The sequence below is a fragment of the Leucoraja erinacea genome, chromosome 15 (assembly GCF_028641065.1).
Source record: "Leucoraja erinacea ecotype New England chromosome 15, Leri_hhj_1, whole genome shotgun sequence".
Classification (NCBI taxonomy): domain Eukaryota; kingdom Metazoa; phylum Chordata; class Chondrichthyes; order Rajiformes; family Rajidae; genus Leucoraja; species Leucoraja erinaceus.
The window spans coordinates 20,555,087-20,567,836 of NC_073391.1; the positions used below are offsets into that span (position 1 = coordinate 20,555,087).

Sequence of the window (12,750 nt, forward strand, 5' to 3'; positions counted from 1 at the left end):
CTCCATTCCCTGCACTTCCACGTGCCTATGCAAAAGCCTCTGAAACGTCACTATCACATCTGCCTCCAGCACTGCCCCTTCCAGGATCCCACCAGCCTCTGTATAAAAAAACTTCCCGCACATTTCCATTAAACTTTCCCCCTCTCACCTTGTAGCTATGCCCTCTAATGTTGGACATTTTCTGACTGTCAATGCCTCTCATAATTGTATTTGCTTCTATCAGGTCTCCCCTCAACCTCTGGCATTCCAGAGAAAACAATACAAGTTTGTCTAATCTCTTAATGTTAAAAGATATTTGAACAGGTACTTGAATGGGGAAAGTTTAGACTAAGATGGACCATGGTCAGGTGGGAGTAGTGTAGATGGAGCATCGTGATTGACATGGTCATTTTGGGCCAAAGGGCCTGTTTCTAAGATGTATGATTCTATGACTCTCTCTGTTGCTGTTAACATTTAATCCAGGCAGCATTCTGATAAATCTCTACTACAACTTCCCCAAAGGTTCGACATCCTTCCTGTAATGGGTTGACCAAAACATACTCCAAATGAAACAAAAGACTGATAGCACTACATCTGACTTTCTGACTCAACTACTCAATGCCCCGAACAATGAGGGTGAGCATATCATACGCCTTCTTTATCACTGTATCTACTTGTGCTTGCACTTTCAGGGAGCAATGGATCTTGACCCCATGACCTGTCAGCACATCAATGTGGTTAGGTCATAAGTCGTAGGTTCATAGTTGATAGGAGTAGAATTAGGCCCATCGTCCCATCAAGTCTACTCCACCATTCATCTTCCCTTCTTAACCCCATTCTACTGCCCTCTCTCCAAACCTCTGATGCCTGTACTAATCAAGAAATTATCTATCTCTGCCTCACTGGCTAAGAGTCTTGCCATCACCTGTACACCTTCTCCTTACATTTGTCCTCCCAATGTGCAACACCTCACACCTGCTCGAAGTGAACTCCACCTCTCCACCCGAGTAGATAATTGGAAACTCTTCAATCTACATCAGTCTCACACCTGGCTCAAGATCCCCTGATCTCAGTAATCAAATTACAATAGGACGGCAACACTTGTATACATGTGCAATTAGAGGAGGAGCTCCTAATCATCTTCAAGTGAGAGGTGTTGCATATGGTCTGGCCATGCATTTGCTGTCAAGAAGACCCATGTCCACCACAAACCAAACCTGCTGCACAAAGTCTCTAAATATCTACAAAATACCCTGAAGAGACCTTGGAAAAAAGATTCACTTTCCATATATCGCAGGAGTCATCTTTCAGTGAAGGCAAACATTGATGGTATCATTTATTGCAACCGCATGTGCACCAGAACAGCCATTGTCTGCCTAAAGAATAGTGCATTTGACCTCAAATCAAAAAAACAAGCTAATTGACAACCAATGTAGAAACAATGAATTGCAGATGCTGGTTTATACCAAAGTGCTGAAGTCTGAAGAACAATCCTGGACGTCACCTGTCCTTTATCTCCGGAGATGCTGCCTGACCCGCTGAGCTACACCAACACGTTGTGTCTATCATTGTCTACCAACCAGCCTCCTGTATGACCCAGTAATATGGACAGTTATGACAGGCACCTCAGAGCACTGGTGAGGTCTGATTAACCAAATCCATCTCTCCACGTCATCCAAACTGTCCAAAGCCACCATCCTTTTCCAAGCCAAGATTGAGTCTCAGCTCACCTTGGAAAAATCTGATATCTTCAATTCCTGAGAAGAAGCAACCAGGAAAGAAACTTGTACCTTGAGCATCTGCGATGGGATCATGCAGAAATCATGTGCAAACAGCAGGAAGCCGGTACAACATCTTTAGCTACCTATCCATCCCCACCTGCAGCTATGTTTGCAGGTCCTACGCAAGACTCACCAGCCTATCCACGACACCCAGTGCACTGAGGCAGAGCAGGTAGACCTTATTCTTCACTGCTCCAGGAACCCAGTTCAATCCTGACCTGCAGTGCTGTCTGTGTGCAATATGAACATTCTCCTTGTGATCATGTTGGTTTCCTCCACTAACCTCCCACATCCCAACGTGTGTGGTTTGATTAGATAATTGGTTCATGTAAATTACCAGTAGATGAAGCTGGTTGGTTGAGGAATCACTGTTGAGTCGATGGGTATATGAGAGAGAACAGGGGCAGGGATATAGGTGGGGAAATGGGAATGATCTATCAGCCAGCATAGATTCAATGAGCCTCATAACCTCCTTCTTTGTCATTAGGAAAGAGGAAAAATATGAGAACCCACTGAACTGCAGCAGAAACAAGTCATTGTTGAGCCCAAGGGATTGTCGAAGATGATCGACCACATGAGTGACACCTTCACAAAGTTCAGCTGGGTTAATCAGGCTCAATGTACTCTCCACAAATCCAGACCGATTGCTCTAATTAACTGATGTTTATCTAAGTGCTCAGTCATTCTGTCTCTGATAAAATCAATTTCCTCATAACTGTTGGGTCTTTAGATGCCTGGTTTCTCCGCTAATGTCTTTGTAAAGAAACCAGGCATGGATCAGTGTTATCTTTAAGCTTGCTTAATTACAGAAAGTTGGAGAAGAGATGTTGGTTTATGGGTAGACACAAAATGCTGGAGTAACTCAGTGGGACAGGCAGCATCTTTGGAGAGAAGGAATAGGTGATGTTTCAGGTTGAGACCCTTCTATAGACTGATTTATGGAAGCAGGCAGTTAATTCTACAACCAACTAGGAAAAACTCCCCTTTAGAAATCAATGCTACTTCACGAAGTGATGGAGAGGCAACTATATTTTTCAACAATCTGAATCAAATGAATGGTGCACGATTCCCAGGCTCAACAAACAAGGAACAAATATATACTCAATTCAAAACATTAAGAAAAAATAAATTCACACCGAGTTACAAAATGAAATATCTATCAAATTTACATTAATGGATCACATTCATAAATTAGAAATCAGGCATCCCCAATAATTCATAACTACAAAATTTGTAATTGTAAATATTAAGAGGCATTAGGAACACAATAGTCAATAGAAATAATAATTTATACGATTGTCCAAAATCTTATTACAATGCAACGCCAACGTCTTCACTGAACAGTCAAGTCACGCTGGAAATAGAAAATAGTTTCAATTATCAAGTCATTTGCAAGTTTCACATGGAAGAGAAAATGTCTCTACCACATACAATATAGATCTGTTTGACTAAATGTGTAATATATTATTTCAGTCGTTTTGATAGCCCACTTTAATTATAAATGAAGACACAATACACAGCACAGGGATTTTTTAAGCCATATTTGAAAGAGCAGTGAAGTTATAGCATAAATTTACAAGTCCCTGTAGGTAAATATGCAACATCTCAAAAGCAAACATCTCCATTAACAACATCAAGAATCTAAGATGTTGCATTCATATTATCTTCAGAAAATATCTCTTCAAATTGTACAGCAAATTTAAATGTTTGATTACAGGCAGTAAGTCCAATAGGAAATAACCATTTTCTATGATGCTCGTTTTATGGTGTTCAGAGAGGAAAAGAAGGTTGCCCGGAAAAAGTACTGGCCATATCCCCATGTGAATTTATGATGTCTGAAAGCAGGTCACTGTGGCTAATTGCAATTTTCAGATCAGATTTTGGATAAAGAAACATATTCAGTTATTTAAAGATGTGATGGCCAAAGTAAATAGTAGACTAACCGCTTTCATAAATGCATAACTCTGAGTTGGCTAGCTCAGTGCGTCCCCGAAGCCGGACAGTGCAATACACTGGAAACTAGATCCTCTAAACAATCAGAATTGGTAGAAAGTTGTCATTTTAATTATTACAATGCATGAGAAGGCCATTTGGCCCAAAGGACCCATCCCAGCCAACAGCTGAGCAATCCCCAACCATCTTATTGTGGAAGAAAAATGAATAGATGGAGAAACTCTACAGGTCCGGCAGCATCTTCCAATGGAAATGAACAGACGACATTTTAGGTCAGGACCCTTCTTCAATTCCGAATTAAAATGCTGTCTGCCATTTCCCTCCACAGATGCCGCCTGGCCAGCTGAGTTTGTCCTGCAGTTTGATTTTCACTGCCCTATCCCCCCTCATTTCCCTGTACCCCTGCAACATACTCTCTCACACACATTCCCACCAATTCTCCTTTGAATATTTTTTTGCCACATCTACTCTGCAGGGTTATTTTTTCATTAGTTAATTAACCAATTAACCAGTATGTCAGTGGAATGCAGGAGGAAACCAGAGCATTCAGTGAAAACCCACAAAACCTCAGGCACATTCCACACAGACAGCATCCAAGATCAGGATTGAAGCCTGGATTTCTGCGGCAACTCAATGAAATGCTGTACCACCCGTGAGCAAGTGAATGAGAAAAGTTTCATTTGTATGAAGGACTTACTGCATTCAGCAATCTTTATGCAAATTATTTAGCCAAATGTTACAGAGAATAGTATGCAAAATTCAAATTAGTTGCATTAAATGCCGTTCTGCTTCCAAACTGGATGATTTGCCAAATCAAATGTCTTGATATTGATGTTTCAACCAGAAAGTGGCCACTTCACTCTTAGGTCAAGTATAAGTATAAGTACTGTCTGCCAAGGTGGCTTTCTAATATGATTTTTTTTTCTGCATTCTGGACCTTAACAAAATGGAAAGTAACACAGAACTCATGATTTTAATAGGGTGTGTGTCTCTATCTTTGTGTGTTTCTGCATGTGTGTGTGTGCGCACGTGTGCATGGGAGGGAGAGTTAAAATGCACCAAAACATCACAATTCTGGCAAGCATGTTGTTATATTTACAGCTTTCAGAGCTACTTGTGGGTTGAATCAATATGCTCGAATGGCAAAAAGAAGCACGACTGTATACGTTGAAACAATAAGCTGTTTTAGAACTTTGCTTTTTAAAATGTTGAATCTATATTTGATTATCCCCAGACAAAATCTACTAAAAGACCTCAGGATATAAACGAAGCTTAACACATATTAAAGGACATAAACTCCTAGAAATCTGAACCGATGCCATACATTGAGGTGGAAAAGGACAAATCGGTGCCAATAGCCAGAGAAATGTCAGATTACTCAATAAATTGCTGGAGCGATTCAGATGCTTTTTAACCAAAATAGAGGTGTTATCCAATTAATATTGATAAAAAATGATCAGAAGCTTTGCTGGGGTAACTAAGGGCAGACACAAGTAAGTGCAGATACTGGTTAACAGTATGCACAGGTGATGTCGTTTATCCATGTTCTCCAAAGATGCTGCATGACCTGTTGAGTTACTCCAGCATTTGACGTCTTATTTTAACCAGGAGCCATTTGGATTTGCAATTGTATGCAAAATATTGCCTCTGGTTTCACAGCAAACAAATGACAAGAATCCAGATTATCCAGTTAAATCTCATCATTTTTACATTTAGATACAATTATTAACAATTGTGAGCACTACCTAAAACAAGCTTATAGTAAGAGACACAGAACGATGGATTTGCAATCAAACCCATGTTGGATTTATGGCATGGTATTTCATGTTTTCATTTAGACGTTGCCTAGAAATCCTAAAATTAAGAGTGAAAGGTGCCCTTTAAATTATACAATGCCACATGGCTCTGTAAAGTTAAAGTACAATTTTTCAATGTTGTGTTCTTCTCATTTTAGTAAACAAATAAAAGATAAAATGCCACCATGGCAAACTTTGACTTGCTCAGCAGTTTTGTATAACTTAAATATCTTATGCCAAGTTATTGCCTGACTTTTGCTAGTGACATACATATATGAAAACGGTCTGTTCTCCCCACATTAAAAATTATTTATAAATTATATGAACAGAGCACTGTTGCCCTTTTCTCATTTTTGCCTCCTTTCTAATGGAGTGACAGTTAAAAGATAATTAACATATTTAAATGGGATTTTTCACAACCTTGAGATAACCCAAAGTGCTTTAAAGTCAATTATTTGCTTTTGAGGATATTTTTTGGCGTAGTGTAGGAAAGTGCAACAGAGAACTGGAGATTCCCACAAATGGGGAGGTTTTTAAAGGATGGGATTGAAAGATAAAACATTGGTCAAGACTCTTTAGTCTTTAGAGATACAGCATGGAAACAGGCCCTTCGGCCCACTTTGTCCACACCAACCTGCGATCACCCTGTACACCAGCAGTATTCTACACATATATCGGCGAGACCAAGTGCAGGCTTGGCGATCATTTCGCTGAACACCTCCGCAGAGTCCACCTAGGCCTACGCGATTTCCTAGTTGCAAAACACTTTAACCCCCCCACCCACCTCCATTCCCATACTGAGCTTTCTGTCCTGAGCCTCCTCCAATGTCAGAATAGTGTCCGACTAGTTTCACTGTCCTTCTGATTAATTTAATGATTGTATGCCTCCTTGTCACCTTCCCCTCAGCTAACAATGAACCATTCTACATTTCCTTATCACAAATCTGCTTTGACATGTCATTTTCACACCTTATCCTTCCAAATCTCTAAGCATTGAACTTGTTTCACACAAATAGGGGACGTTTTTTCATCCTACGAATAATACTCTAGTGATTGTCATACATTAGCTCGCATTCCACTAGCATTGGAATTGGAAATACACGGCAGGCTGAGAAGTCTCCGGAGAGGGAAACAGAGTTGGTGTTTTGTCAATTAAGCCTTTCATTAGGGTTCTGATGAAAGGTATTAACTTGAAACATCAACATTGTCACTCTGCACTGATGCTGCTTAACTAGCTAAGTACTTCCAGCATTTTCAGATCTGTTTTTGATATAATAATGGAACTGGTGTCAGTGCCAACAAACTGGACCCTATTTATTTAACAAAAGATTAATAGCCAAATTAATTTTTATCTCACAACTTTAGCATCACAGTATGTTTTAATTTAAAAGGAAGCACTACTTTAAAAAAATCCAGATCGCATGTAACAAATAAGGAGTATAACGCAACTATGATGCTTCATTAGCAACAACAAGCAGAACTAAAATGTAACAAGCCTGAAACAAGGCAGAATTCTACAGGCAATATATAAAGGATACTCTGTGCTGGTCCCCGAGATCCATTTCATATTCCATAACAGAGCTGGCCTTATTGAATCGGGTCACACGCATTAAAGGAGGAATCCTAACCTAATGAATACACTATTCCCTCTGCTTCCCATCATTCTTCTCTTGTGATCCTGATTATTTCTGCAAATTGTTTCTACAAATGCTTTCTGTGTGTAGATGAGTGGTAGAGTGATATAGTGTGGAAAACAGGCCCTTCGGCCCAACTCGCCCACACTGGCCAACAATGTCCCACTTGCCTGTGCTTGGTCCATATCCCTCCCAGCCTGTTCTATCCATGTACCTGTCTAACTGCTTCTTAAACAATGGGATAGTCCCAGCCTCAACTACTTTGTCTGACAGCTTGTTCCATACGCCGCCCACCTGCCCAATCGATCCAGATCCTGCTGCAATCGCTCACAACCATCTTCACTATCCGCAAAACCACTAACTTTTGTTTCATCAGCAAATTTGCTAATCTTGCCCTGTAGAATTTAGGAAGCAGGGTACTTGATGGGAATACGGGGAGAATAAAATATAGTAGGCTAGAATTGGTGTAAGAATGGGTGGTTGATGATCGGTGTGGACTTGGTGGGTTGAAGATCCTGTTTCCCTGCTGTATCTCTCTCTCTATGATTAGTTTCTGCATCCCACTGATGCTTTTCAACATTGTCCATTCCAAAAAAAAATACAATTCCATTACAATACTTTTGCATTGTAATGCCCTTCAATGTTGGCAGAAAAGTGATGCTAGCAAGATATATTCCAAAACTATAATACAGTGTATTCATATAGATATAATGTAATGTAATGTGATGCTTCAAAATCCAAACAACCCTGATGGACACAATACACATATGAATGCTGCAATTCTGAACATCTGATTTCACTTGCTTATCAAGACAATTGTTTTAGTATTTATTACAAATGTTTTATATTAGTAACATACTATATTACTCCGAAATGCTGCGGATGATTCATTAATTCTTACGTGGAACAAAAAACTGTGAATTATATTCGAGCTGAGTAAGGCACGGTGCATAGATCCCTCCGTCTCCGCTGTCAACTCATCGCATACAATTTATTTGACATGTATGCCTGCCGAGTGCAAATGTAATGCAATATCCACGTTATCAGCCATACGTTAGCAAAAGCAGAAACGTGCGTAAAAGCTACAATCCCCTGGGTCCTAATCGCAGCTTCCGGAAACCTCTGCCATCTAACGTCAGATACAGAAAATGTAATGTGCTAAAATGTGTGAAAGCGTAACAGACGCCCTTTTCTTCTTCGGCCACTCGGGTTTTGCTCATGCCAATTATTTCCTGTCCAATCCTAGTTACACAAAGCTCTGCGCATTTACAAAATTGCCTCAAAACACACACACACGCTCAGATGAAGCCACACAGCGCTCACATAAAATAAAATGTTGCATTTTCCTGCATGTTTTCATATCTGAAGGCCAAATCACACTGCAATAAAAAATAATCCGAAATCGTTTAACCCAAGTCTGAGCCACAGACTCACATCACACCATTCAGAAATAAATGCAGCCTCTTGAAAACGAATAAGCATCTTGACATCACAGACAGATACAGTAACTGACGCTGGTTTAGATAGACGTCTATCTATTGTGGGTTTTTTAAATCTATGTTTTGGGAGCCCGTCGATACGAAATTCACACCCCCTCCCTCTCGTCATTCAAATTAGAGTGGAAAAAAAATCCCGCAAGAACACGGCTAGGTGAGATAGAAAGCCCTGGGGTGACGTCTATCACCAGACGAACGTGATGTGCAGATTGCAATGCAACTGAAGCCACTTCCAGGCTCACAGACGTACTGCATCTCGTTAAATGAGTAGGGTGTTTTTTTTTAACGAGTGCAAATGCAAAACCTTTTTTGGAAACCAGTCACATAGAAGTCAATGCATTGGCCCTCTCTCTCTCACTCCCACCCCCATCATACACTGCCACCTTTTTTCCAGAAAAAAAAAGGTAAACCCAAAGGCAAGGAGCTGCCAAAGGGGGAACACATCGCCCAAATATCCATCTGCATCTCACAGACAAAATTCAACACGAATTCAATTAGCAGCCTTTAAGCTGCCCGGCCAATCGATCGTGCATCTATATTCTTGGGGGAGAGGTTATATATACATCCACCCAATCACATATAGCAGCGGGGAATGTTTCTACGACGATATGATCTAATATCGGAAAGATGTCAGGGTCTTCCTTTGCACGGAAGCCTACTATTATTGCAAGTTCCGCAAGAAAGATTCTTGCACTGGCGACCAGAACGTGATGTCCATGTACAACATTTTCTATTCAAAGAAGAGCTCAGATCTCGGACCGGCGCCACCCCCCAGCCCAGCCGAAAAGACGATCAAAAGGGAGAGAACAGGGCATATTGGTGGTCGCGGGTGTAGAGACACACACACACACCATGGATATCGGTGTTCAGTAAAACCAACCATTGCTGAGAAATGCCAGCCTCTCGATTCACCAGAAACTCGCGCAGTGAGACATTCACATCTCACCAGGAAATCCCTCAGCTCCTCTCAACAAGTCATGAAAAAAAAGTGTATTTGAGCTCTTGAATGCAAAAATAATTAATTTGCTGCTGTTTCTTCATCCGTTCAATCCCTCTCGCCCCAAATGAACACTGAAACAAACCCCCTCTGCACAACCCCCCGAGGCTGCAGCTTTTTGATCCCCCCTTACCTTCTCTGGCTTTCAGCAGGACCGTATTGGCGACTATATTCTCCAGCTCCATTGACCTGCAGAGATATGTGGCTCAGGAAAAGCTCTTCCCTGCTCCTGTCAGCTTACGCCTTCCTCTCTAGGGCTGCTCGCCGAGCTGGACTCTCTGCCTCTGGCTTCCCCTCGGCGTGTCTCCGCTGTGTGGGAGACAGCGAACGCACCGGCACATCACACACATAGACACATACACAAGGAGGCAGAGGCTGCAAGCGACTCGCCGCCCAGCGGAACCCCTTCCTGATGCTGGGCTCCTGGCCGGCGTCGTCAGCCCTCCGGTCCTGCAGGGGGCGTGTGAGCCCGGAGCCCGCATACTCTCCGCCTCCAGCTGCCTTGTGGGAGATGTAGTCCAACTAGTTGTTGCCCAATATTTGGTGTAGGATGTTCCTGTAGATGCTGGTTTACACCAAAGACACAAAATGCTGGAGTAACTCAGGGGGAACAGGCAGCATCTCTGGAGAGGAATGGGTAACGTTGCGGGTGGAGACCTTTCTTCAGACTGAGAGTCAGGGAAAAGGGAATAAAGAGATACAGACGATGATGTAGAGTGAGAACAAATTAATGAAAGATATGCAAAAAAGTAACAAGGATAAAGGAAACAGGCCATTGTTAGCTGTTTGCTAGGTGAGAACGAGAAGCTGGTGCGACTTGGGTGGGGGAGGGATGGAGAGGGAGGGAATGCAGGGGTTACTTGAAGTTAGAGATATCAATATCCACACCACTGGGTTGTAATGCTCCCCAAGCTAAATATGAGATGCTGTTCCTCCAATTTGCATTTAGCCTCACTCTGACAATGGAGACAGAAAGGTCAGTACCTTCCTGGGAACGGGAAGGGGAATTAAACTGTTTGCCAACCGGGATATCAGGTAGGTCCAGGCAGACTGAGCGAAGGTGTTCAGCGAAACTTATCGCCCAGTCTACGTTTGATCTTGCCGATGTATAAGAGTCCACATCTTGAACTATGGATACAGTGATAGACACAACTTGCTGGAGTAATTCAACATTCGAGTAATTCAACAGATCAGGCAGCATCTCTGGAGAGAAGGAATAGGTGACATTTTGGGTTGAGTCCCTTCTTCAGACTCAGACGAAAGTGAAATTAGAGATATAGATGGTGATATAGAGAGATTTAGAACAAATGGATTTGGTGCATCGAAGATAGACACAAAATGCTGGAGTAACTCAGCGGGTCAGGCAGCATCTCTGGAGAGAAGGAATGGGTAACGTTTCTGGTCGAGACCCTTGTTCTTTGGTGCATTGATGCTGAAAATCTGAAATAAAATAAACAAATACTGGTAGCATTCAGCAGATCAGGTAACATCTGTGGAGAGAAAAACAGAGCTAACGTTTCAGGTTTGTTTGAACTTTATTGCATGGATATACACGGTTATCTCCTCAGTGGTTCATTAGGATGGAAGATTACTTATTTTCATTTCACCTCTGGGTGGCAAAGGTGGTCGGTGAGGCCAATGTGGGACCATATAATCTATAGTTCAATGGTAAATATGGGCAGAGATATGTCACGTAGAGTTTAATTGGGACATGTGAGCTTTTGCACTTCGGGAGATCAAATGTTGGAAAAAGGTATACAGTAAATGGCAGCACCCTTAGGGGCATTTATGTACAGAAGTATATTGGGCTGTCAGTCCATAGCTCGCTGAACGTGGCAACACAAGTGGAATAGGATGGTAAAGAAGGCGTACAACATGTATGCCTTCATAGCACCCCACGATGCAACTGGATTTTCCGACCCATGGACAACAGTCAATGAGAAAAGGCAACAAAAAAATGCTCCACAATAATTCTGAATACTGATGCCCCACAAGCATGGGTTCTCAGTTCCTTATTATATTTCCTATACACACAACCATGCGATCAAACTCTGCTCTAACTCCATTTACTAATATCCATGTAACACCACTATAGTGGGCCTTATCTTAAACAATGATGAGACCAAGTACAAGAAGGAAAAAGACCAACATGGTATCAATGGTAACATGGTATCAATCAACAATCTCTCCCTAAATGTCATCAAGACAAAAGAGCTAGTTAATGACTTCAGGAAATGAGTGGTGTACCCCCCCTAGTCAGCATCAATGGTGCCAAAGTGGAGATAGTCGTGACCTTCAAGTTCCTAGTCAAGAATATCACCAATAATTTATACTGGACCCACCACGTTGAAGCTCGCGCTAAGAATAAACACCAACATCTCTACTTCTTCAGAAGACTAAGGTTTGGCATGCCTGCAACTACTCTTACCAATATCTACAGATGCATCATAGAAACCATCCTATCCGGATGCATCACTACTTAGTTTGGCAGCAGCTCTGCCCAAGTCGGCAGGAAATTGCAGAGAGTTATGAACTCAGCCTAGTCCATTACCTCCCCCCCCACCACCACCACGTCCACCTCCATCGATACTGCAAGCAGCCTCAGGAAAGCAGCCAACATAAGAACTATTTTCATCCCGGTCCACCACATTATACGGCTTTTTATGAAATCAATAAAATAATTGACAAGAACTGTGAAGCACACTCCTCAAATTTGGCTGGTTGCAGAAGTTCATCTCCATCTTACGATGGTATGTTACATGTGATCTCAACTAATGAATCCACGATAGATACAATCTCATTGCAGACTGATGTCAGGCAAGACTACACCCTTGCTAAGACTCGTTTTTATAATCTTCCTTGCATCAATGTTGGATTTTTATACTGAATAAGCTCATCCCCTATACTTCTGGACGTTGGCCTAGAGGCCTCCATCTGCGATTGGCTTTTATCACAAATGATCCAACTGTCATTGGCCAGATCAACAATAATGAGACAATGTACAGGAAAGAAATTAAGAACTATGCGTCATGGTATCAGAACAACATAGCCCTTATCATCACCCGGATAAAAGAGTTGGTTGTTGACTGTAGGAAGAGAGGGGGTAAACACAAA

The 12,750-nt window shown here is 41.8% G+C and overlaps 1 protein-coding gene across 1 annotated transcript in view; it reads right to left on the reverse strand.

Annotated features, from left to right (window-relative positions):
• The window catches only part of LOC129704020 (G protein-coupled receptor kinase 5-like), a 226,470-nt gene extending 216,404 nt beyond the window's left edge, over nucleotides 1–10,066 (reverse strand). The window contains exon 1 of the mRNA XM_055646840.1: nucleotides 9,770–10,066. Coding sequence (XP_055502815.1) covers nucleotides 9,770–9,821 — 52 coding nt within the window. The 5' untranslated portion in view covers nucleotides 9,822–10,066. The remainder of the gene's footprint in view (nucleotides 1–9,769) is intronic.
• Nucleotides 10,067–12,750: the final 2,684 nt, after the last annotated feature.